Below are 27378 nucleotides of genomic sequence, written 5' to 3'. Positions count from 1 at the left end.
ACTTGTATTAACAAGGCAAGAATTCAGACACCTGCACCGTCCACTGTTAGCAGCCATGAGTCACATATGGCTATAGAGCACCTGAAATGTGTCTAGTTCAATTTCAGATGTGTTGTAAATATAAAACAATCATCAGGTTTGAAAGGCTGAACATGAAAAACAGAATGGAAAATATCTCATTAATAACTTGCTTTATGTTCATTACATGTCGAAACGTATTTTAGATATACAAGGTCGAGTAAGATATAGAATTAAAATTAATTTTACCCATTTCTTTTTAATTTTTTAAAGATGTAGTTACTAGGGAATTCCTTGGCGGTCCAGTGGTTAGGACTAGGTGTTCTCACTTCTGAGGGCCCAGGTTCGACCCTGGCCAGGGAACTAAGATCCTGCAAGGTGTGCAGAACAGCCAAAAATGTAGCTATTAAAAAATTTAAAATTATTAATATATATGTGACTCACTTTCTATTTCCATTTTTCAGACATGTCCTAGATGAAAAAAGACCTAAAAATCTATGTCTCACCAAAAATGCAAATCATGTATATTATGAGAGAACAATCAATATGTGTGCGGTCCAATGCAATAAACATTAGCCATATGTGGCTATTACAGTCAGGTCCTCAGACACACTATTCATATTTCACATGTAGCTAGGACACCTGAGAAACTAATAATCTGAAAAGGTGAGTTTTAAATTTTAATTAATCTTAATTAAACGTAAACAACCATGTGTGGCTAGAGGCCAATGGAATGGATAGCACAGATACAGAACATTTCCATCACCACAGAAAGTTTCAGTGAACAGTGCTGACTAGATTTTAACCAAATTGTTCTTAGTTAGCAAAAGTTATTGAAAGCATAGTAATTATTTTTTGGCTGTGCCCTGTAGCATGTGGGAATCTTAGTTCCCCCACGAGGGATCAAACCCATGCACCCTGCAATGGAAGTGAAGAATCTTAACCACTGGACCATCAAGGAAGTCCCAATACCATAGTAATCTTACATCGATCACTCTCTAAGTGGTTTTAGTTGCTAAGTCATATCCAACTCATTTGCAACCCCATGAACTGTAGCCCACCAGGCTCCTCTGTCCATGGGATTCTCCAGGCTAGAATACTGGAGTGGGATGCCATTTCCTTCTCCAGGGGATCTTCCCAACCAAGGGATCGAAACCACATCTCCTCTTGGCAGGCAGATTCTTTACCAGTGAGCCATGTCGGAAGCCCTTGAATGTCTGTATCCTCCCTAAAATTCCCACATTGAAATAGTAAGCCCCAGTGTGACGGTATTTGGAGATGGGGTCCTTGGGAAGTAATTAATCATGAGTGGAGCCCTCATGATCCAGTATGGACACACCTTGGAGATACTGGAGGTTCATTTCCAGACCAGCTCAATAAAGTGAATATAGCAGCAAAGCAAGTCACATCAACTTTTTGGTTTTCCAGTCCATATTGAAGTTAAATTCATACTACACTACAGTCTATTCAGTATGGGACAGATTATTTCTAAGAAGACAATGTATATGTCTTAATATAAAAATACTTTACCGCTAAAAAATGCCAAGAGTTACAACAGTAACATCAAAGATTCCTGATCACACATCACCATAACAAATATATAGCTGCAAAGGATATGGGGTTGCAAAGGAAAAAGAATGAAATATTTCAAGAAATATTGACCACAGTGTGACACAGGGACATGAAGTGAGCAACGCTATTGGAAAAATGATGGTAATGGAGCTGCTCAACGCAGAGCTGCCACAAACCTTCAATTGTGTATAAATAAACCCAGTATCTGCAAAGTGCAATAAAACAAGGTATGCCTGAGTTCCTTTGTAGCAAGACACACAGAATTCCATGAGGACACAGTGGAAGGAAGCTGTCTACAATCTAGAAAGTCCTCCTCACAAGACACTGGATCTCCGGCACTTGCTCTTGGATTTCCCAACCCCCAGAACTGAGAAATAAATGTTTACTGTTTAAACCACCCAGTCTCCTATTTGTGTAACAGCAACCAGAAATAAAATATTCTTCTTAAACTAGGCAGTTCAATTTTACTTATCAATCATCCAGGGGTTCTCAAAAGTATACCTTCAATAACCTCCATCACTGGTTGGAGAGGGAAAGTAAAGCAGGCTTGCCATTCTGTTGCAAACTTTGAAGGAGCCAGAAAAATATTTAATAAAATTAAATCTAAAATGCTAATGGAATATGTGAGCTTCCTTACTTATCTGAGATCTATCAAACTGATGAAATCAGAAATGAAATTCTCCCAAGTAACAGAATCTTGTATGCTCCAAATGAAAAGTGGAGCTCCCCAAATTATCATTACCTGAGTGGTGTCCATGTTGGCCACATGATCAAACACGAAGGTCTTAGGCTCAGGGTTGGAGTGCAGCCGGAGTGTCGTAGAAGAGAGCACAGATAAGCATAAGTTTTGCTCTGCATCAGCTGATCCAGAAGCCTCTGTAGGTGGGCGTATTCGAACGAACACTTTGATAGCATCACCTTCATTACTAAAGACAAAAGACATAGCAGCTCAATTTACAGGAGAAAAAGAATCTGAGCCTCCTATTGCCTCTAGTGTTCCTGTATCAAGTTTCCCCAACAAGCCCAAAATCTGTCAATTGACAATGACCTCTTTTCAAGAGTCACACATGGCCCAAACCCTTTACTGATCTATAACTTCCTCCAATCTCTTCACAATTGCCATTTTCAAGACTTTACTCCTTGAAACTAACTGAAAGGTAGTTCCAAACTCTGATTATCTCTGGTTTCCATCTTAAAAGCAATAATAAACTAAGTCATTCTAAAGGAGAACTATGTTACTGATTTCATCTTTTAACCTGCAAGGTGAGGAGACAGGGCTAGAGAGGAGACATGATTTTTCTGTATTTCCAAGTAGCTGAACACTGAAACAAGGATCCCTTACTTACCACGCTAAACGGTTGTTTTTGTAATACTACATCCTTAATTCTTTGGGCCTCATTCTTAATATTTTTTTCCTTACCTTGGTTGGTTAGACTGACAGTTTGTCACACTGCGTAACTCAGCTAGAAAAAAAGATAAGAAATCATGAAAGATTTTTTAGAGTGCAACATAAAAACCCCATTCTTCTAGCCTGTTCTTCAGTTGCCCACACTCACCAGTCTCCAGGCTCCCTGGCATGGGCATGACAGGGGACAGGCCTCGATCTCCCTACCTATTCTAACCGTGAGCAGACTAGTTAAGGGGCCCCTGAAGAAAGTGAACCAAGAATGGCTTTCTCAACATAAAAGAACTCATTGTGGCTTAAGCTATTTTGTGATCTAATCCTGGCCCAATGTTTGCCCTTCAACAGGTCTCAGTAATTAATGATCTTAAGGGAGGGATAATTAATTATCTCAGCAGGAGGGCCAAGAGGAGCTTCTCCACATTCAAGGTCAGGAGGGGCAGCTATGAGAAGATACACTTAGTCCAAGGTAAGGAGCAGTGGCTGTGCTTTGCTGGAACAGCTGTGAAGAGATACCCCACATCCAAGGTAAGAGAAACCCAAGTAAGACGGTAGGTGTTGTGAGAGGCATCAGAGGGCAGACACACAAACCATAATCACAGAAACGAGTCAGTCTAATCACATGGACCACAGCCTTGTCTAACTCAATGAAACTAAGCCATGCCGTGTGGGGCTACCCAAGCAAGACGGGTGGGTCATGGTGGAAGGTCGGACAGAATGTGGTCCACTAGAGAAGGGAATGGCAAACCACTTCAGTACTCTTGCCTTGATAGCCCCATGAACACTATGGAAAGGCAAAATGATAGGATACTGAAAGAGGAACTCCCCAGGTCAGTAGGTGCCCAATATGCTACTGGAGATCAGTGGAGAAATAACTCCAGAAAGAATGAAGGGATGAAGCCAAAGCAAAAACAATACCCAGCTGTGGATATGACTGGTGATAGAAGCAAGGTCTGATGCTGTAAAGAGCAATATTGCATAGGAACCTGGAATATTAGGTCCTTGAATCAAGGCAAATTGGAAGAGGTCAAACAGGAGACGGCAAGAGTGAAAGTCGGCATTCTAGGAATCAGCAAACTAAAATGGACTGGAATGAGTGAATTTAACTCAGACGACCATTATATCTACTACTGCGGGCAGGAATCCCTTAGAAGAAATGGAGTAACCATCATGGTCAACAAAAAAGTCCGAAATGCAGTACTTGGATGCAATCTCAAAAACGACACAATGATCTCTGTTCATTTCCAAGGCAAATCATTCAGTATCACAGTAATCCAAGTCTATGCCCCAACCAGTAACACTGAAGAAGCTGAAGTTGAACAGTTCTATGAAGACCTATAAGACCTTTTAGAACTAACACCCAAAAATGATGTCCTTTTCATTATAGGGGACTGGAATGCAAAAGTAGGAAGTCAAGAAACACCTGGAGTAACAGGCAAATTTGGCCTTGGAATGAGGAATGAAGCAGGGCAAAGACTAATAGAGTTTTGCCAAGAAAATGCACTGGTCATAGCAAACACCCTCTTCCAACAACACAAGAGAAGACTCTACACATGGACATCACCAGATGGTCAACACCGAAGTCAGATTAATTATATTCTTTGCAGCCAAAGATGGAGAAGCGCTATACAGTCAGCAAAAACAAGACCGGGAGCTGACTGTGGCTCAGATCATGAACTCCTTATTGCCAAATTCAGACTTAAATTGAAGAAAGTAGGGAAAACCGCTAGACCATTCAGGTATGACCTAAATCAAATTCCTTTATGATTATACAGTAGAAGTGAGAAATAGACTTAAGGGACTAGATCTGATAAGAGTGCCTAATGAACTATGGACAGAGGTTCGTGACATTGTACAGGAGACAGGGATCAAGACCATCCCCATGGAAAAGAAATGCAAAAAAAGCAAAATGGCTGTCTGGGAGGCCTTACAAACAGCTGTGAAAAGAAGAGAAGCGAAAAGCAAAGGAGAAAAAGAAAGATACAAGCATCTGAATGCAGAGTTACAAGAATAGCAAGGAGAGATAAGAAAGACTTCCTCAGCGATCAATGTAAAGAAATAGAGGAAAACAACAGAATGGGAAAGACTAGAGATCTTTTTAAGAAAATTAGAGACACCAAAGGAACATTTCATGCAAAGATGGGCTCAATAAAGGACAGAAATGGTATGGACCTAACAGAAGCAGAAGATATTAGGAGGAGGTGGCAAGAACACACAGAAGAACTGTACAAAAAAGAGCTTCATGACCTAGATAATCACGATGGTGTGATCACTCACCTAGAGCCAGACATCTTGGAATGTGAAGTCAAGTGGGCCTTAGAAAGCATCATTACAAACAAAGCTAGTGGAGGTGATGGAATTCCAGTTGAACTATTTCAAAGCCTGGAAGATGATGCTGTGAAAGTGCTGCACTCAACATGCCAGCAAATTTGGAAAACTCAGCAGTGGCCACAGGACTGGAAAAAGTCAGTTTTCATTTCAATCCCAAAGAAAAGCAATGCCAAAAAATGCTCAAACCACTGCACAATTGCACTCATCTCACATGCTAGTAAAGTAATGCTCAAAATTCTCCAAGCCAGGCTTCAACGAACAAACAGTGGGCAGTGGCCCAGTTCCTGGAAATCTCCCTCCTTTCTGTGAAGTAACTGAAATAATCCTCCCACTCAACAGGCTATGAAATAACCCTGCCCATAAAAACTAACCACATGCCACATTTCGAGGCCCCTCACCTTCTGAGATGGTCCATACTCCATTTGTGGAGTGTGCTTATATTTAAATAAATTCAATTCTTACCTATCACTTTGTCTCTCACTGAATTCTTTCTTGACAAGGTATCAAGAACCTGAGCTTCATTAAGTCCTAAGACCAGGTAAGTGATCACAGACAATAAAATTCAAATTCACATGGAAAAAAAAAATCAAAGAGCATCAAGTTACAGCAATCATATCATTATAAAAAAAGAAAAAAAAAGTAGAAATGTCTGTTTTCTCCTGTTTATTTTTTAAAGTTGTAAACAAAAATGTATATAGTAATATGTATAAAAGGTATCAGGCTTCCCAGGTGGCACCAGTGGTAAAGAACCTGCCTGCCAATGCAGGAGATGCAAGAGAAGTGGGTTTGATCCCTATCAGGAAGATTCCCCTGGAGAAGTATTCTTCACGTCACTCCAGATCCCCACTGGATCCCATGGGGATCCCCAAAATCCCCACTCCAGTATTCTTGCCTGGAAAATCCCATGGACAGAGGAGTCTGGCAGGCTACAGTTGGTAGGTTGCAGTCAGACACTACTGAAGCAATTTAGCATAGCATATAAAGAATCATAAGCCTTTGACTGTGTGGATCACAACAAACTGTGGAAAATTCTTCAAGAGATGGGAATACCAGACCACCTGACCTGCCTCCTGAGAAATCTGTATGCAGGTCAAGAAGCAACAGTTAGAGCTGGACATGGAACAACAGACTGGTTCCAAATCAGGAAAGGAGTACGTCAAGCCTGTATATTGTCACCCTGCTCATTTAACTTATATGCAGAGTACGTCACGAGAAATGCTAGACTGGATGAAGCACAAGCTAGAATTAAGATTTCCGGGAAAAACATCAATAACTTCAGATATGTAGATGACACCACCCTTATGACAGAAAGTGAAGAACTAAAAAGCCTCTTGATGAAAGTGAAAGAGAGTGAAAAAGTTGGCTTAAAGCTCAACATTCAGAAAACTAAGATCATGGCATCTGGTCCCATCACTTCATGGCAAACAGATGGGGAAAAAGTGGAAACAGTGACAGACTTTATTTTTTGGGCTCCAAAATCACTGCAGATGGTTACTACAGCCATGAAATTAAAGGATGCTTGCTCCTGGGAAGAAAAGCTATGACCAACCTAGACAGCATATTAGAAAGCAGACATTACTTTGCCAATTGGTCAAAGCTAGTCTGTCTAGTCAAAGCTATGGTTTTTCCAACAGGCACGTATGGATGTGAGAGTTGGACTATAAAGAAAGCTGAGCACTGAAGAATTGATGCTTTTGAACTATGGTGTTGGAGAAGACTCTTGAGAGTCCCTTGGAAAGCAAGGAGATCCAACCAGTCTATCCTAAAGGAAATTAGTCCTGAATATTCATTGGAAGGACTGATGCTAAAGCTGAAACTCCTGTACTTTGGCCGCCTGATGCAAGGAACTGACTCATTGGAAAAGACCCTGATGCTGGGAAAGATCTTGAAGTTAGGAGGAGAAGCAGATGACAGAGGATGAGATGGTTGGATGGCATTACCAACTCAATGGACATGAGTTTGAGTAAGCTCTGGGAGCTGGCGATGGACAGAGAAGCCTGGTGTGCTGCAGTCCATGGGGTCGCAAAGAATCAGACAAGACTGAGCGACTGAACTGATAAGGTATCACTGGATGTATAACATATAGAAATGTACTATGTGTATATTTGCCAAAATATCACAAAGAAGGTGAGTAGGAACAAACCTGTAATAGACTAAGGAAATGAATAAGATGTAAAGCAACATACTGTTGAGTTTGTAACAATACATGTTACTGTGTTTAACAGCAATACCAGGCATTCCCTTGCAGACCAGTGGGTAGGACTCTGGGCTCTCACTACAGTGGCTGGGGTTCTATCCCTGGTCAGGGAACTAACATCCCACAAGACATTACAGCCAGATAATAACAATAACAATAATAACACCACCAAAAAAGAGGATAAAAGGGAACAGATCTATGCAGGAGTAATGTTTATATCACTGGAATTAAGCTAGTATAAATCTGAAGCTAACGCTGTTAAAATGGATATGTTAAACCCTAGAACAATCGTTAAAAAAAAACACAGTGAATGAAGAACAGAGGAACATAAAAGACATGAGACACACAGAAAAAGAAAAGTAAAATGGCAGCTGCGAATCCAACCAAATCAATAACAACACATGAGCAGATTAAACAATCCAATCAAAAGGCAAAGATTGTTCGACTATATACTGTCTTCAGGAAACACCCTTTAGATTCAAAGATACACTTTCACTTTGAGAGTGAAAGGATGAAAAAAAGATTATCTCATGCAAACAGCCATCATAAGAAAGTGGGAGTGGCCACATAGGTTTCAGACAAAATAGACTTTAAGACAAAGATACTAGAGATAAAGAGGAACATTTTATAATGATAAAAGGGTCAAATCACCAGGAAAATAACACAGATTAAAAACATATCTACCTAATAACAAAGCACCAAAATACAAGAACTGACAAGAAATGAACAGAAAACAGACAATTTTAGTTGGAGACTATTAATAGTTGGAGACTTCACCAATAATAGTTGGAGACTTCAACATGCCACTTTGAATAATGACTACAACTAGACAAGATAGCAAGCCAATTAGTTGTTGCTTAGGGCAGGTGGGGGATGGGAGGTAGCGGGTGAGAGCTCAAGGATATGAGATTTTTTTGAGGTGATGAAAAGATTCTAAAATTGACTACAGTGATAGTTGCACATATCTGTAAATATATTAAAAACCACTGAATTTAACATTTTATATGGCAAATATATGAGATAATACGTGATCTATCTCAATTATCTGCTAAAAAATTCTTTTAAAGAGGTCAGAAATGAGTACTAACTGCAGTGAAACTGCAATGAGAAATCTTGGTATCAGATCTGGTTTTAGGGAAAAACTATAAAAATACATCACTGGGACATCTAACAAACGTAAACTATGGGCTGTGGATTCGACAATATATTTTCCATTAAAGAAACAGTTGCTCTAATTATAGCACAGGCATCAATTCTCTTGCTTGAGTCCAGATTTATTGAACAAACACTGATTGTGCAGAAAGCACAGTGAACATTTTGGTCCAATAATGTACCAATTTGTGCGCTAATATCCTCTGAATGCTGAAAATGTTGGAGGAAAACGAACATTTTAGATGGAAAAAGAGCATAATGATGTTTTAATGGTACGAGCGACCTAAAAAGTAAGTGAAACAACATATTAGAAAATTACGATTGACAGCTAAAAGCATTAACGTTATTGGAAGACTCAAACACCCAAAATTCACCATTTCTTTCATCTTCTAACATCGCCTCCTTACCATTCATACCATTCACTAAGATACATGAAGTTAGTCCAAAATACAGTCCCTTGGCTTTAAAAACCAAGATTTCTTAAAGGGTTAGGCAATGTAAGAGGTGGGGCACGTAGCCAAGAACAGCAAAGGACAATGGAAGGTTTTATCGAAAGCAAAAACGACAGGCTCCCCTCCGTGAGAAAAAGGAAGAACTTCCAGGGGTCTCCTTGAGAAGAAAAAACGGGATTGTGAGAATGTAAAGACATCACTGAATTCTGTGCTTTAAAAGTCTCCTATCTAAGAAGAGTCCACAGCGGACCTTCCAAAAGAGAACGAGGTGCATAGAACAATATAGTAGGTTCTCCCCTTCAGAAAAGTCAGTAATGTAGAAGTAAGCAGAAAGTGGGGAGAGTGTGAGCCGACCCTCAAGTGAGGATACTAAAGAGGCAGCCCCGACTGGGACTCAGGAAGGGACCAGCGACGAACGGAAGGTCCGAGATCGGGAGGGAAGAATCAGCACGTCGCTTAGGAGCGCCTGGATGACAGCTCTCCGTTTCGCTTTGCTGCTCAGCCCCAGTGCCTAAAACTGCGCCAGGCTCTTAGCGTGCGCCCAATACACAGATGGGAAGACAGCTGTTCCATTAATGTACTGTCTTGGAGAGACAGAGACGCCAAACACCCTCCCTCGCCGTTCTGTGCGCTCCTGCCCTTCACGGCCAGCAGGAAAGCTTGTACTTGTGGGAGGGAACGGGGTCACGAAGCTGGGGCTCCTCACTTACTTTTGCAGCCGGGCGCCATCGTGCTCTCAGCCCTCGGTCCCGAGACCTACCGAGCGACAGTACTCCCTTCCAGCCGCGCACTGCGCGGGGATTCCGCCCACTCAAGATGGCCGCGAATTTAAATTTGGCGCTCAGGTCTGACGTTGACGCCAGCATGGAGGCCGCCATGTTGCCCGGCCTTGGGTCAGGTGACGGGGCTATGTGACGTCACGAGTAGGCGCCGCCGCCTCTGTACATTCTCCAGGCGTCCGGGAGGGACTGTTTTCCCCCAAAGCAGCTATGAGCAAGCGGAACCAGGTGTCGTATGTGCGGCCAGCCGAGCCGGCCTTCCTGGCCCGCTTCAAGGAACGGGTCGGCTACAAGGAAGGGCCCACCGTAGAAACCAAGGTGAGCCCGGGCCTATCTGGTTACTGCAGAAACGCGGCCGGCTCCGCTACTTTCGGCTTCTGCCTTGGAGGCCAAATACTGACGGGTCCCGCCTCCCACCCACGCTGGGCCTTCAGTCCGAGGGTCATCGGACCCCAAGCTGCTCCTCTTCACACAACTACAGCTTCTTGCCCCCAGAAAGCTGTTGGTCGTTTTCACAGTGTTGCTGTATTCTGAAAATGACTTGACGCAGGTAAAGCGCCCCATCCTTGGTAGATAGTACTTTAGGAACGATCATTTTTCTGTTTCTTCATTTTCACTTGCTCATTCCAAAACCTGTAGTTAACTGTAGGTAATAGTGTCGTCCCCCTGGGTTGGGAAGATCCCCTGGAGAAGGAAATGGCAACCCACTCCAGTACTCTTGCCTGGAAAATGCCATGAATGGAAGAGCCTGCTGGGCTACAGTCCATGGGGTTGCAAAGAGTTACACACAACTGAGCGACTTCACTTTCTTTCTTTTTAATATCCTCTGACCTGCCTCTTGAGAAATCTGTATGCAGGTCAGGAAGCAACAGTTAGAACTGGACATGGAACAACAGACTGGTTTCAAATAGGAAAAGGAGTATGTCAAGGCTGTATATTGTCACCCTGCTTATTTAACTTATGTGCAGAGTACATCATGAGAAACGCTGGACTGGAAGAAACACAAGCTGGAATCAAGATTGCCGGGAGAAATATCAATAACCTCAGATATGCCGATGACACCACCCTTATGGCAGAAAGTGAAGAGGAGCTAAAAAGCCTCTTGATGAAAGTGAAAGAGGAGAGTGAAAAAGTTGGCTTAAAGCTCAACATTCAGAAAACGAAGATCATGGCATCCTGTCCCATCACTTCATGGGAAATAGATGGGGAAACAGTGTCAGACTTTATTTTGGGGGGCTCCAAAATGACTGCAGATGGTGACTGCAGCCATGAAATGAAAAGACACTTACTCCTTGGAAGAAAAGTTATGACCAACCTAGATAGCATATTCAAAAGCAGAGACAGTACTTTGCCGACTTAAGTCCGTCTAGTCAAGGCTATGGTTTTTCCTGTGGTCATGTATGGATGTGAGAGTTGGATTGTGAAGAAGGCTGAGCGCCGAAAAATTGATGCTTTTGAACTGTGGTGTTGGAGAAGACTCTTGAGAGTCCTTTGGACTGCAAGGAGATCCAACCAATCCATTCTGAAGGAGATCAGCCCTGGGATTTCTTTAGAAGGAATGATTCTGAAGCTGAAACTGCAGTACTTTGGCCACCTCATGCAAAGAGTTGACTCATTGGAAAAGACTCTGATGCTGGGAGGGATTAGGGGCAGGAGGAGAAGGGGACGACAGAGGAAGAGATGGCTGGATGGCATCGCTGACTCGATGGACATGAATCTGAGTGAACTCCGGGAGTTGGCGATGGACAGGGAGGCCTGGCGTGCTGTGATTCATGGGGTCACAAAGAGTTGGACACGACTGAGCAACTGAAATGAACTGAACTGAAGCCTCGAATCTAGAACATCTTTAAGAATGTCTTAGATCTACTTCTGTCCTTTGTTCTTACAAAAAAAAAAAAAAGATGGAAAGCAAATACTTTTCATATCCTAGATCTGAATAGGATCATGAGAGTCAGTTTCTGTGCCCTCCCAAGCTCCTTCCTGAACTGATTCACATCAAAACTTGCCCTATCTCTTCTAATAGAGACATGCCCTTATGCTTAAGACGTGTGGAGAAATAATTTATTTAGCACTTTATCTAGCATTTGCAGTAAAACCCACTCCCTTGTCACCTAGTAGAACCCAAGATTGACTCAAGTGCAGTTAGTCCAGTGAGTATGTGTTAACCCCAGGCACTGGGCCAGACTCTGAAAGGACAAAGAGATGGATTTCCAGAATGCTGTGTTCTTTAATTTTTAAATATTTATTTGACTGCATAGGGTCTTAACTGTGGGACGCAGGATCTTTGTTGTGGGATGCTAGCTTCTCTCTAGTTGTGGTTCTGAGCTCCAGGGTGCGCAGGCTCAGTAATTGTCTCTAGTGGGCTTAGTTGCCCTGCATGGCATGTGGGATCTTAGTTCCCAGACTAGGGATTGAACCCACATCCCCTTTGTTGGAAGGCAGATTCTTAACCACTGGACCACTAGGGAACTCCCTGCCATGTACTTAAACAGCTTCCTGCCTGCCTTATTGCAACCTTCATGGGCCACCATCTCAGTGAAGCCCTTTGAACCTCCCCCTCAACAGTTACTCCTCTGTTCTTCTCTTCACTCTATCCATATATTATCTGTAGTACTTACCATTCTACATTGCAGCTGCTTGCTCTCCTGTATATCTCATCACTAAATCTAATCTTTAAGTATCTTAATCCATCTTTATTTTCCTAGTACAGTGTCTGTGACCTCAACTAGTGTGTGAGAAGTTAGAATGGTTAGATGACTGTGCTGATCATCCTGTTGGTCATTCATGAGTAGATTGACAAATGTTTCTTGTTCCTGCTGTTTGCCAGGCTCTGTGCCTTTAGATACAGAGAAGAAACACATACTGTGTTGCCTAGTAGAGTCAGGAAAACATTGATGACACGGTGTGGTACATGCCACCTGTGAGCTATAGACTATATGAAAAGAACAGGTGCGATCTCAAAAGCACTGCTGAAGGATTTGAGTCTAGAAGGCAGATTGATTAGGAGTTGGCCAGGGTCAGTGGGGCCTTCTAGGCCCTGGGAATTTACGCAGTGACAGGGGAGGCAGAGGAGCTAATATGTTCAGGGATCTGCAAAACTCAAACCTGTCTGGAGCCCAGAGGCCATGAGCATGGCAAGAAGATAAGACTGTGCTTATAGCTGTGGTTATTGACTCAGGCCAGATCCTGCAGGGCTTTGATGCCCTGTTTGGGGGACAAGGAAGGCTCTGTGAGAAGTGGACTAACCAGCTGTGTGTGGAGTGTGCAAGCCTTGAAACCTAGCATTTCCATTCAGGGAATTCCATGTATAAGTTTGGAAAAGTGAACAAAAACATGCAATAATTTTATCATAGTAGAAAAAACTACAAACAACCAAAATTTTTGCTCACAAAGAACTGATGAAATAAACCATCAGATAACCATATATAGAGTTAAATAATAGTAATTTTTAAAAATAGGTGATGCCATATGTATCTTGGTATTGTGCAAAGCGTTTTGTTTTTTCTTTGAGTAAAAAAGTTGGGCAAGTGGAGCTTTTATGGTGTCTGATATTTTTCTTAAAAATCTCAGTCAATTAGCCAAATGTTACCATGTGTTGCTTGTGTAAAGTGAGTACATGGTTTCTGTTACATTATTCTCTGTACTTTTTTATGTTTGGGAATTTTAATAATTTAAAAAGAAAAAAGAAATCAAGTCATACAGTAGTATGTTTAGCGTCCTGTTTGTATACAAAATGTTTTCTATACCTCCACATTTTTTTACACTTAGAACAGCTGATGGGATACCCACCAAACAAGCTGCTGGGAGGGAAGAAAGATGAGCAGAGAAGGAGGACCTTTTACTTGCCATTTCCTGTACTTTGGTGGTGTTTTTTTGTTTGTTTGTTATGCTTTGAGAAGAGATGGAAGTGAAAAGGGTTGATGAAGAGCAGCGAGAACTGGCGCAGCCCAGCACTTCCCTGAGTAGACTGGGCATGGAACAGAGGGCCCCTGACATCAGGAACTGCAAGTTGGGGTCCTGCTGGGATGGAAACTGGTTCCCCTGGATAGGCATCCCAGAATAACTGGCAGGTGGACCTCTTCCCTACTCTGGCGAGGTTAGATTCTTAAGAGTTAACTTGAAAATTCACTGCCAAACACATTTAGTCAATAAGGTTACTCTTCTCACTCTACTGATTAGTTTCTCACAGACAGTGGTTGTATTTAGTTCAGGGTCAGAACTAAATTTGTTGTGTTTGTGTTTTTTCCTAGAGAATCCAGCCTCAGCTCCCAGAAGAAGATGGTGATCACAGTGACAAAGAAGATGAACAGCCCCAAGTGGTGGTTTTAAAAAAGGGAGATCTGTCAGCTGAAGAAGTCATGAAAATTAAGGCAGAAATAAAGGCTGCCAAAGCAGGTATGTCTGAAAGTAAGCTGGTTTTCCCACCAATTTAACGTTAGGTATGAAATCATTTTATATAATGGTATGGTATGTTTGATATTTGTCCCGGCAATCTTGATTTCAGCGTGTGCTTCTTCCAGCCCAGCATTTCTCATGATGTACTCTGTATATAAGTTAAATAAGCAGGGTGACAACATACAGCCTTGACGTACTCCTTTTCCTATTTGGAACCAGTCTGTTGTTCCATGTCCAGTTCTAACTGTTGCTTCCTGACCTGCATACAGGTTTCTCAAGAGGCAGGTCAGGTGGTCTGGTATTCCTGTCTCTTTCAGAATTTTCCACAGTTTATTGTGATCCACACAGTCAAAGGCTTTGGCATAGTCAATAAAGCAGAAATAGATGCTTTTCTGGAACTCTCTTGCTTTTTCGATGATCCAGTGGATGTTGGGAATTTGATCTCTGGTTCCTCTGCCTTTTCTAAAACCAGCTTGAACATCTGGAAGTTCACGGTTCATGTATTTCTGAAGCCTGGCTTGGAGAATTTTGAGCATTGCTTTACTAGCATGTGAGCACATGAGTGCAATTGTGCAGTAGTTTGAGCATTCTTTGGCATTGCCTTTCTTTGGGATTGGAATGAAAACTGACCTTTTCCAGTCCTGTGGCCACTGCTGAGTTTTCCAAATTTGCTGGCATATTGCGTGCAGCACTTTCACAGCATCATCTTCCAGGCTTTGAAATAGTTCAACTGGAATTCCATCACCTCCACTAGCTTTGTTCATAGTGATGCTTTCTAAGGCCCTCTTGACTTCGCATTACAGGATGTTTGGCTCTAGGTGAGTGATCACACCATCGTGATTATCTGGGTCGTGAAGCTCTTTTTTGTACAGTTCTACTGTGTATTCTTGCCACCTCTTCTTAATATTGTCTGCTTCTGTTAGGTCCATACCATTTCTGTCCTTTATTGAGCCCATCTTTGCATGAAATGTTCCCTTTATATCTCTAATTTTCTTAAAGAGATCTCTAGTCTTTCCCATTCTGTTGTTTTCCTTTATTTCTTTGCATTGATCGCTGAGGAAGGCTTTCTTATCTCTCCTTTTTTGCATTTGTTTTCCATGGGGATGGTCTCCTGTCTCCTGTACAATGTCACGAACCTCTGTCCATAGTTCATCAGGCACTCTGTCTGTCAGATCTAGTTCCTTAAGTCTGTTTCTCACTTCCACTGTATAATCATAAGGGATTTGATTTAGGTCATACCTGAATGGTCTAGTGGTTTTCCCTACTTTCTTCAATTTAAGTGTGAATTTGGCAATAAGGAGCTCATGATCTGAGCCACAGTCAGCTCCCGGTCTTGTTTTTGCTGACTGTATAGCGCTTCTCCATCTTTGGCTGCAAAGAATATAATCAGTCTGATTTCGGTGTTGAGCATCTAGTGATGTCCATGTGTAGAGTCTTCTCTTGTGTCGTTGGAAGAGGGTGTTTACTATGACCAGTGCGTTCTCTTGGCAAAACTCTCTTATCCTTTGCCCTGCTTCATTCCATACTCCGAGGCCAAATTTGCCTGTTACTCCAGGTGTTTCTTGACTTCCTACTTTTGCATTCCAGTCCCCTATAATGAAAAGGACATCTTTTGGGGGTGTTAGTTCTAAAAGGTCTTATAGGTCTTCATAGAACCGTTCAACTTCAGCTTCTTCAGTGTTACTGGTTGGGGCATAGGCTTGGATTACCGTGATATTGAATTGTTTGCCTTGGAAATGAACAGAGATCATTGTGTTGTTTTTGAGATTGCATCCAAGTACTGCATTTTGGACTCTTTTGTTGACCATGATGGTTACTCCATTTCTTCTAAGGGATTCCTGCCCACAGTAGTAGATATAATGGTCATCTGAGTTAAATTCACCCATTCCAGTCCATTTTAGTTCGCTGATTCCTAGAACGTCGACGTTCACTCTTGCCATCTCCTGTTTATTTGCCTTGATTCATGGACCTGACATTCCAGTTTCCTATGCAATGCTGCTCTTTACAGCATCGGACCTTGCTTCTATCACTAGTCACATCCACAGCTGGGTATTGTTTTTGCTTTGGCTCCATCCCTTCATTCTTTTTGGAATTATTTCTCCACTGATCTCCAGTAGCATGTTGGGCACCTACTTACCCAGGGAGTTCCTTTCTCAGTATCCTATCATTTTGCCTTTTCAAGGCAAGAATACTGAAGTGGTTTGCTGACCCTGATGTTGGGAGGGATTGAGGGCAGAATGAGAAGGGGACGACAAAGGATGAGATGGCTGGATGGCATCACTGACTCGATGGACATGCGTCTGAGTGAACTCCAGGAGTTAGTGATGGACAGGGAGGCCTGGTGTTTTGCGATTCATGGGGTCACAAAGAGTCGGACACGAATGAGCGACTGAACTGAACTGATGGTGTGTTTGAAGGAGATAGTCCTAGTTCAAGTTTCATTTACCAGATTTGTGACTCTGAACAAGTTTTTTCACGTCTCAGTCTCGGTTACCTCATCAGTAAAATGGGGACAATAATTGTGCCCACCTTACTGGGTTGTTAAAAGGATTAAATGCAAATTTAAGTAAAAACATCCTGGTTTGTTTTTTTTTTTAAATAGCTGGTTAGGTTTACACACTAGTCAGCAGAGGTCTATTTAGTGCCTGAAGTGTGATATGCTATATAGCATTTTATTCATTATTTGGAAGTTTTTATTACATTGCTTTAGGAGGAGAAGTTTCAAACAATCACTTTTCAGAATACTTAAAAATACAGCATGATTATGTATAACCAGCAAGGACCTACTGTATAGCACAGTATTATCTGCTCAGTGGTATGTGGCAGCCTGGATGAGAGGGGAGTTTGGTAGAGAATGGAAACATGTATATGTACGCCTGAGTCATTCTGCTGTCCGCCTGAAACTGTCACAATATTGTTAATCAGCTGTACTCCAATATAAAATAAAAAGTTTAAAATATGTGTGTGTGTGTGTGTGTCTCTGTGTGTGTGTGTATCTCCTGATTGTTTTGAATTGGGGACTGCCAGTATTACAGTATATTCAGTAAATGAGTTTTTATTAGGTTTTTTATTAAGTGACTGCATGTCTTGCGGGTACATAGCTAGAGGGAGCAGAGAACAGGCTGAATTGACTCAAGAACATCCATAAATACAGTATGAGATTTTCTTGCCATCTGACTCTCCAATAAAGTCAAAATAATGAGAGAAAGAAAGTGTTTTAACTTTATTTTTTTGTGCAGATGAAGAGCCAGCTTCAGCTGATGGAAGAATTATGTATCGAAAACCAGTCAAGCGTTCCTCAGATGAAAAATATGCAGGTTTATCAGCAAGCTCAAAAAAGAAAAAGACAAAAGAAGAAGATGAAAGAAATAAGCAGGACTCAGTTGAAAAGAGCTCACGAAAGCAAATCAAAAACAGTAGCCTCCTTTCTTTTGACAATGAAGATGAAAATGAATAAATACATATTATGGACTTCTTTAAGAATATATGGGATTTTTAAAAAATAACATCTTTTTTCCTATTATAAAATAAGTTCATTGAAGAAAATTTAGAAAATTCAGAAAACATTCAGCAAGATAAAAACTGTATCTATCCATCAATACCCTTTTGACCTGAACTGCTAATTCTCTAACATTAACTACCACTAACATTTTATTTCCTGATGTTTGTTGTGTGTGTATGTAAATTATATTTTTGTAACCAAATTTTTACTGTATTCTGTATGTTCTCTGTCCTGCTTCTCACTTGACATTGTACGTGAGCATTTTTCCAGGTCAGTAAAATTCAAAATCCTGACACTAATAACTACAGAGGATTTTGTAATTAAACAGCTCCCATGTTTTATCGTCCTCTTCAGCAGAACCTCACTTTGGATGAGGGAAATCATCGTGGGCCTAGTTACCAATACCTCCCTAGCTCCTGCTAAGGACAGCCTTGTGACAGCTCCGATAAATTAAGAGATACAAGTAGATCTTGAGCAAGGATCTAATACAGGGGACCATGATACAAGTTCGGATCTACTGTATCACATGGTGACTGTAGTTACATGATTTTAAAAAAAGGTACAAGTGGAAATCTGCTTCCTGTATATCTGATACAAAAGGACAGATTTGGCAAGCATGAACGGTTGTCCTCTCTCCATCCTGCCTGGAGCACAAACAGGCAACCAAGAAGTTCCAGAACCATTTGGGAGCATGAGAAAGACAGCCACTTGTTCCAGCTGGTACACTGGACAGACTCCAGGAGCTTGGATCTTGATGGCATGCCTGGAGGATCTGCCGTACCAGCCTTGGCCTTACTGATCCATGAGGATAAACACCTCCATAGTTAAACTTCAGTTGGGTTTCTATGACATGCAGCCTAATGATACAATGGTAGAATGTGTGTGTATAGAAACCTCCAAGTGTATTTCTGATGATTTCCTTAGAATGAGTTGCTAGAAGCAGAATTACTGGATCAAAGTATTTGAATATTTCTAAAGCTTTTGATGCTTTCAAATTGCTTTCTAGGTAGGTTTTACCATTTTATTCATACCACCTACAAGAACCCACATCACCTCATCTCTGGTAACACTGCACCACCATTGGACTGGCACCTTTACATTTTTGTCAATTTGATGTATTGAAAATGGTGTTTAATAGTCCTATTTAACCAGCATTTTCTTTGACTGACCAGGGAAGCTCAACTGTTTTTCATGTTACTTAAAAATTTTCCTCATTACAGCAAGTCCACCACAACTAGAGACTTATTAAGATCCCATTCTTCACCAGCCAGAAATTAGGAATTTCAGAGCTTCCATGTACGAATTTGGTGCTACATCTGTCTTTCAGTCATTTTAAGACCTAATGTAAAGAGGCTCAAAAGTGATTCAAGTGAGTGGGCTTGCAAGTCTTGAAATAGGCTCTGAAAGTTACACAGACTAGTCCCAAAGCCATTCTGCAGTGCTATCTTTAATGTGTACCCAACTTGTTATATAAACCAGGGTTTTTCTAGTCTGTATCATTGCTATATCTATTGTACCAACACCCCACTGCTTTAATCACTGTAAATTTTAATATGTCTTAGGATCTACAGGTAGGAGTCTTGAGGACAGGGACCTTGTCTTACTTATCTCTGTATCTTCAGTACCCAGAACAGTACCCAACATATTAAGAGCAAAATAAATACAGTGAGAATGACTGTTTCTCTAATATTTTAATAGGCTGGTGATTCTCAAAGTATAGATCCTGGACAAGCAGCATCAGCACCTCTGGGAACCTAAAGATGCAAATTTGTATGCCTTGCCTGAGAACCAGAAATTTAAAGTGTAGGGCCCAGGATTCTCTGTAACAAGCCCACTCGAAGGTTCTGATGCTCACTCAAATTTGAGAAATACTGATAAAGCCTACAGTAAGGGAGATGAAGCCAAAAATTTAAACAAGTAACATGGAAGACTGGTTAAAAGATCTTAAATTTAAAAATTTATCATGCTGATGAAGCCCTGACTGTAGGCGATACTTCTGACAATGTGAGTGGTGCCAGCCAGGAAGCACATCTGACAAAAGCCCAAGATCAAGGCAGAGCAGCAGGTGAGAGATGCTGAGCAGCCTTCACGGCACTGTTTCAGCTCTGTAAACTGCTGTCTAAGAACAGTGGGTCCTGTTAACTGCAGAGTCTAGTTTTCTGAGAAAGATGAGTGAGTTCGGGGCCAGAGGGGAGAGGATAATCCTTCCCCCCAAACCAGCCACAGACTACCTCCTTGCTTCTCATGAATGGACCATATATACAGGTTAGACAATTAGGCCAATAATGTGATCCCATGGCTGAGGCAGGAATCATATGAAGAAAAAGACAAGCCTGGGAACTTCCCTGGTGGTCCAGTGGCTAAGCCTCCACGCTCCCAATGCAAGGGACTGAAGTTCAATCCCTGGTCAGGGAACTGGATCCTCTTGCTGCAACTAAGACTTTGCATGCTGCAACTAAGACTCAGTACATCCAAGTTAGTTAACAAAAGCATGGAACATCTTGTGCCCCAAAGTAAGAAGGTCCTCAGGGAGTAATAGGGGTATGTCAAAAGGACTGAAGGAGAAGAGAAGGGATAGGTCTTCCTTGCAAAAAGAATCCTAATTAATCAGTGTAGGAGGAATGATGGAAATAGAAAAATCACAGGTCTTCCTGGTGGACAGTGGTTAAGACTACAGTTTCAATGCAGGGACACTGGTTTGATCCCTTGTTGGGGAACTAAAATCCTATGTGCCGTGTGGTGTGGCCACCAAAAAAAAAAAAAAAAAATTGGCAAATTCCACAGTAATAAGTTCCAGTGGGCTGAATGGCAACCTCCAAAGAGTTTGGTCCTAATTCCTCGGAACCTGGGAATGTTACCTTATGTGGTAAAGTTTTTGCAGGTATGATTAATGTTCTCAAGAGAATCCTGGATTATCTGGGTAGGCTCTGAAAACCATCACACATCTCTTTACAAGAGAGAGGCAGACAGATTTAGACATAGACAAGAAACTACAGAGGCTGCGAATGCTTACAGCCACCAGGAGCTGTAAGAAGACGACGCCCCCTGAAGTCTTCAGAGAGACAGCAGACCTGCCAACACTGACTTCAGCCTAACAAAACTGATTTCAAACTTCTGAATTCTAGAACTCTAAGAGAATATATTTCTTTTCTTTTAAGCCACTGAGTTTGTGACAGTTTGTTACAGTGGCCATGGGAAACTAACACGTGGTGTTGGCAAGATTCATCAAAAGATACCAAAATTAGGGACTTCCCTGGTGGTCTGGTAGTTAAGACTATGCTTCTACTGCAGGGGGCTCAGGTTTGATTCCTGTTCAGGGAACTAAGATCCAACATGCCACATGTCACAGCCAAGAAAAAAAAGGAAATTAGTGGCCAGAAATATGCTAAAAAATGATATGTGCATAGTATCAAAGTATAGTTCCACCAGAGACTGATTAATTACAAAAGGAAAACTAGTCACTTACAGTGGAGAACCAGGCAGGTGCCACATTATCTAAATGATCAAAGTAACATCACCAGTATACTGACATCATGACTTCCTGACATGATGAACTGAGAAGGGCATATCACTTTCCAAAAGCCAGGAAGATCCCCCTAGGGCCTTCCTGATGCCCTTTTCAAAGACGGAGCTCAAGTCTAATACCGAAGAGACCCAAATCCTAGCAGCTGACAAAGCACAGAATGTCAGTACAGACACCAGAGCTTCTCTGCCAGTGTCAGTGCAAAGATGCCAGCTTATACTTTCTTCTTGGAGAAGGAAATGGCAACCCACTCCAGTACTCTTGCCTGGAAAATTCCATGGATGGAGGAGCCTGGTAGGCTACAGTCCAAGGCGGGGGCGCAAAGAGTAGACCACAACTGATCGACTTCACTTTCTTTCTTTCTATAGTTTCTTTTGGAGAAGGAAATGGCAACCCACTCCAGTGTTCTTGCCTGGAGAATCCCATGGACGAAGGGGCCTGGTGGGCTGCGGTCTATGGGGTTGCAAAGAGTTGGACACAACTAAGAAACTAACACACACACACACACACACACACACACACTTTCTTCTGAAGAAATCCTTTATTCTGAGATAGGTTTCTTATCTCTGGTGTTTCTTCTATGAAACAATGTTTATAATAAATTGTAGGTTAATTTAATATGCTTACTCTTCAAATTAAAAGGCTAATAAATCTGTATCAGCTTCCAAGAAATATTTTGAAGTTTATGGCCAAGGAAAGCCAAACATCAAGGCCAGCTGTTTGATAGACTATTCCATAGTAACAGAAATGTTTTATATCATAGCTTAGCTTTGCTTAGCCACAGGTCCATTGAGCACTTGGAATGTGGCTAGAATGAGAAACTTAACTTTTCCTTCTGTTAATTTTAATTAGCTTAAATAGTCACATATAGGAAATTCCCTGGTGGTCCAGTGGTTAAGATTCATCACTTTCACTACCAAGGGCTGGGGTTCAATCCCTGATCAGGGAACTAAAATCCCATAAGCCAAAGTATTCACATGTAATTAGCGGCCACTGTATTGGACAGTACAGTTTTAGGTATTACTGGGGTAGACAGGAATTTTTAACTCATTAGGAGTCCTGCAGCTCATGAGGAAGTCTCTCCCGCTTTGTAAAGGTCAGAGATGTTTTTACATTTAACAACAAACAGTGCAAAATGCAATTATATCTGTGTGGCTCAAGATAACCAGGCCCATACAGTCAAATCAGGCAGCAGGCTCCCGTTTCTGTGACCCTTTCCCCAGTCCTGGGCCCTGTCTCTCCAGAGATTGTTGCTTTCAGAGCCTCACACTGCTATGGAAACAGTCTCTTCACTGTATCTACTCTCACCAACCTACGGCTTCTCCCGAGACATACATGAGGTCTTTAAGACAAGAGAAAGGCTAGACAGAAGGCATCTGTCCAAGTCTCAGGTTAGGAACTCTCCACTGCCCCACAATCATTCTAGGCTAATGGGAGCCCCAAGTTTAACACGATTTAGGCATGTGTGGTCCCAGAAGCTGGCACAGAAGGACCATTTAGTTATCATCATTGATTTGAATGTTTCCTTAGAGACTGGCAACAGTGACAGCACAGTCCTGGTCCCAGGAGCTGCTGGGGGAGAGCTGAACAACTTCGTCAGCTGCAGGATGGGACCCTGAACTTTGTATCCATGTAGCTGATTCCCCAAATTCTCCAAGTCTAGTCATACCTTCTCGTGCTACTCATCCCATCACAGCCTCCATTCTCTCCAGAGCCCGATCCTTCTGAACCTGCAGTGTCAGGTCTGAGAACACAAACTGTCTGTCCTACCACCTTGACAGTGAGTCGTTCCCAGCCTTCTCCCTACACCAATCCAGCCATGCACCGCTACACTCCTCCCCTCCTACCTGGTGCCCTGAGGAGACGGTAGCAGAGAGTCAGTTTTCCCATTGCCCCTACCTCTCCTTGGGTCAACAAGTCAAGCCGGGTCTCTGGTGTAACTGTGACAGTATTGTCTACCTCCTGGAGACAGTTTCTATAAACTTGTATGCAACAGAAGCTGGACATCCTATTAAAAATGAGGAAACATCCTGAACAGATACCTCACCAAAGAAGCTATACAGACAGCAAGTAGGCATAGAAAGATGCTCCACTTTGTATGTTATCGAAACACAAAACAATGAGCTATCACTACCCACATATTAAAATTACTCAAATCCAGAGCACTGACAACACCAAGTGCTAACAAAAATGTGAAACAATAGGAACTCTCATTCATTGCTGGTGGGAAATGCAACATGGTTTAGCCACTTTGGAAGACAGTTTGGCCCTTTCTTACAAAACTAAACATGATCCAGCAATTACATCCCAGGGTATGTACCCAAAGAACTTGAAAACTTATGTCCACACACAGAACTGAACACAGGTGTTCATTGCAGCTATAACTGCCAAACCTTGAAAACAATCAAGATATACTTGAGTAGGTGAATGGATAAGCTGTGGTACATCCAGACAATGGAATGTTATTCAGCACTAAAAAGAAATGAGCTGTCAAGCCATGAAAAGACATGGAGAAAATTAAATGCATATTACTGAGTGAAAATAACTAATTCAAAAATTACAAAACTATACAATTCCAACTACATGACATTCTGAAAAAAGCAAAACTATAAAGACAATAAAAAGATAAGTGGTTGCCAGGGGTGTGGAGGATGTGGGGATAAATAGGTGGAGCACAGAAGACTTCTAGGGCAGTGAAACTATTCTGTATGAAACAATAATGGTGCATACATGTCATTATATGTTTATCCAAACCCTTAGGATGCATGACTCTTAAGAACCCTTATGTGCAGAGAAAGGAGAACCCTCCTATACTGTGGGTGGGAATGTAAATTGGTACAGCCACCATGGAGAACAGTATGGAGGTTTCTCAAAACTCTAAAAATAGAGTTGCCATATGATCCAGCAGTTCCACTCCAGACAAAACTATAATTCGGAAAGATACACACATCCCTGTGTTCATAGAAAAAACGTAATAGCCAAGATGTGGAAACAACCTAAATGTCCAAAAAGAGATGAATGGATAAAGAAGATGCGGTACATGTAGACAGTGGGATTTTATCAGTCATAAAAGAGGACAAAGAGACACCATTTGCAGCAGCAGGGATGAACCTGGAGACTGCTACGCTGAGTGAAGTGAGACAGAGAAAGACAAGTATCGTATGATATCACTTATATGTGGGATCCAATAGAAAATGATTCAAATGAACTTATTTACAAAACAGAAACAAATAGAGAACAGACTTGTGGTTGTGGCGGGGTTGGGGAGGGAAGGGGAGGGTTCGATTGGGAGTTTGGGGCTATCAGATTCAAACTATTATATATAGAATGGATAAACAACAAGATCCTACTGCACAACACGGGGAAATATATTCACTATCTTGTGATAAGCCATAATGGAAAAGAATATGTATATTCATATGTGTTGTTTTTGTTAGTCACTCAGTCATGTCTGACTCTTCAGTGTCCCCTGGACTGTAACCCACCAGACTCCTCTGTCCATGTAATTTCCCAGGCAAGAATATTGGAGTGGGTTACCATTTCCCTCTCCAGAGGATCTTCCCAACCCAGGGATCGAACCCAAGTCTCCCGCATTGGCAGGTGGATTCTTTACAACTGAGCCACCTGGGAAGCCCATACATATGTGTATATACATTTACACACACACACACACACACACACACACACACACACACACACGTGGCCTTCCCAGGTGGAAATGGTCACCCACTCCAATATTCTTGCCTGGGAAATCACATGGACAGAGGAGCCTGGTGGATTACAGTCCAGGGGACACAGAAGAGTCGGACATGACTGAGTGACTGAGCACATATGTACATATATATCTGAATCATTTTGCTGTACACCGGAAACCAACACAACATTGTAAATCAACTATACTTCAATTTTTTTTTTAAGAGTCAACCCTAACTTAAAACTATGAGCTTTTAGTTCATGGTATGTAGGTTCATGACTGTAACGACTGTATCACCCAGATGCAGGACACTGAGAGTGGGGAGACTTTACATGTGTGGGAACTCCATGTATTTTCTACTCAGTCTTGCTGTAAACCCAAAAATGTTCTTTAAAAGTCTGTTTTCAGGGACGTGCCTGGTAGCCTAATGGGTAAGACTCTGTGGTTGGGAATCCATGCCTCTACTGCAGAGGGCATGAGTTTGACCCTTGGTTGGGGAACTAAGAATCTGCGTGCAGCATGGTACAGCCAAAAGAAAAAAAAAAAAAAGGCCTGTTTCCAAAAAAGGAAGACAACACATTTCCTTGCTTATAATCATCTATCTCTGGAAGGAAAACAAGGAACTGATAATATTGGTTATCTGGAGTGGCTGGCAAAAAGGCTTTTCACTATTTACTTTTGTACTTTAAAAATGTTAAACCATAAGCTTGTATCATCCAGTCAAAAAAATTAGTGAAATTTTTAAAATAAAATTAAATCCTAAGGCAATAACTTAAAATGATGAAAAAGCTTTATAAACAAACATGTTTCACCAGTGAATTAATAATATTACTAACAAGAGAATATACCAGGTGTCAGGCAATGCACTAAGTGGACAAGCGGATTTATAAGAAAAAAATGGCATTAATTTAAATATCAAACAAGAGAAACAAGTCAGTAAATAATGAATAATTCAGTAAAATGTTAGGCAGCCATTGAAACAAGGTTTATAGGAAGTCTTTAATAGTATGTCTAAATCCTTATGTTAAATCAATAGCAAGATATAACACAATTATCATAGTTACTTTTTTTTCTTGCCATGCAGCTTGTGGGATCCTAGTTCCCTGTCCAGGGATTGAACCTGGGCCCACACCAGTGGACATGCAGAGACCTAACCACTGGATCACTAGGGAATCCCCCAGTTACTTTTTTTTAATGAAAGAAAGAAAAACTAAGCAGAGAAGAAAGGCTAGAATAAATATACTAAAGTAACTATTTTAGTATATTTATTTGATAAAAGCATATAATTTTAATTTTCCACTCTTATAATTGTGTTTCAATAAGTACACACTACTGTAAGTTAAAAAAAAAAAACAACCTTTTTTTCCTTTAATGGTTTTCACAATTTTGGGATCTCACATAATGGAAAGGTTCAGTGATGGAAAATTACCTGCGAGTTTGGTACTATAAAAACCAGATCTAGACTGAAATTCAACTCTGACATTACCTATTTGACTTCGAGGAAATCAAGTTCCTTTCTATTTTTTCTTGACTCTGGAATTTGGAAAACAGCTCCTACTTTTCTTACAAGGGTACATTTTAGTGTCAGATATGCTTGTTTACATTGAGCAGCTTATTAGCATTATATGAAGCACAATCAAAAGTGACCTTTGATTTCTTTGCTTCTTTTGAGCTTTAAGAAGCCATTCATTGTTGTGAGGCACTCCCATCCACATATTTCTGTATCTCCAGTATTCTTGCCTGGAGAATCCCACAGACAGAGAAGACTGGCAGGCTACAGTCCACAGGTTTGCGAAGCAAACTTAGCACAGCATACAATGGATCTAAAAATCTACATAAAGCTCTTTAGAGTACCCAAAATGTTCACTCAAATCCCAGTAATTTCTTCCTTCTCTGATTACATTTGAATTTTTTTCAAGGAGAAACTGGTCTGAAATGTGTTCTCCTATTTAAATCTTCACATCATAGCTTAAATAGCCTTCTGTAGATTAAGTATGAAATCACAGTCCAATTACAAGAATATTCTTTAGATAAAATACATTATGGAACCAAAAGAAAGAAAGATGTTGAACTTTGTTTTCAATAACAATATTGACTTCTGGAACATCTATCATTCAAAATCAACTAACAGCAGTTAGTTATTATATACAATTCATTTTATTCTCAAGATAACCATAATAAGTATCCTAATTTTTTAGGGGGGATGGGAAAAACTGAGGCTCAGACAGGCAAGGTCAGATACCCATTAAGTGGCAGAGAAGCCCTCAAACTCAAGACTCTCTAGGTCTATTTTCTTAACTTTTAGGACACAGTTGCCTCTTGTGCAACACACGAAATATTCATGCCAGCCAAAGACTGAAT

The 27378-nt window shown here is 41.3% G+C and overlaps 2 protein-coding genes across 3 annotated transcripts in view; one reads left to right on the top strand and one right to left on the bottom strand.

The window, feature by feature from the left end:
• KIF15 (kinesin family member 15) overlaps positions 1-9999 on the bottom strand; it is a 58768-nt gene extending 48769 nt beyond the window's left edge. Inside the window, exons 1-3 of one of the 2 annotated variants that reach the window (XM_018038442.1) lie at positions 9835-9999; positions 3011-3053; positions 2333-2516 (exon numbers count right to left, since the gene is read on the bottom strand). In XM_018038442.1, coding sequence (XP_017893931.1) covers positions 2333-2516; positions 3011-3053; positions 9835-9853 — 246 coding nt within the window. In that variant the 5' untranslated portion in view covers positions 9854-9999. The remainder of the gene's footprint in view (positions 1-2332; positions 2517-3010; positions 3054-9834) is intronic. The other variant, XM_013973464.2, reaches the window with a different exon arrangement.
• On the top strand, positions 10034-19472 carry KIAA1143 (KIAA1143 ortholog). Its single transcript, XM_005695607.2, has 3 exons — positions 10034-10221; positions 14154-14298; positions 17538-19472. The coding sequence occupies exons 1-3, from the start codon at positions 10114-10116 to the stop codon at positions 17753-17755; spliced, it is 471 nt and encodes a 156-aa protein (XP_005695664.1). The 5' UTR covers positions 10034-10113; the 3' UTR covers positions 17756-19472.

This window comes from Capra hircus, chromosome 22 (genome assembly GCF_001704415.2).
Source record: "Capra hircus breed San Clemente chromosome 22, ASM170441v1, whole genome shotgun sequence".
Lineage (NCBI taxonomy): Eukaryota > Metazoa > Chordata > Mammalia > Artiodactyla > Bovidae > Capra > Capra hircus.
The sequence above is the reverse complement of the archived record's forward strand: the minus strand, read 5'-3'. Positions and strand labels throughout refer to the sequence as shown.

Bases quoted from the DNA above. Each gene is read 5' to 3' on its own strand.
- KIAA1143 (XM_005695607.2), top strand. From the start codon at position 10,114: ATGAGCAAGCGGAACCAGGTGTCGTATGTGCGGCCAGCCGAGCCGGCC. The intron at 10,222-14,153 runs GTGAGCCCGGGC...GTTTTTTCCTAG, and splicing joins GGCCCACCGTAGAAACCAAG to AGAATCCAGCCTCAGCTCCC. The intron at 14,299-17,537 runs GTATGTCTGAAA...TTTTTTGTGCAG, and splicing joins AATAAAGGCTGCCAAAGCAG to ATGAAGAGCCAGCTTCAGCT.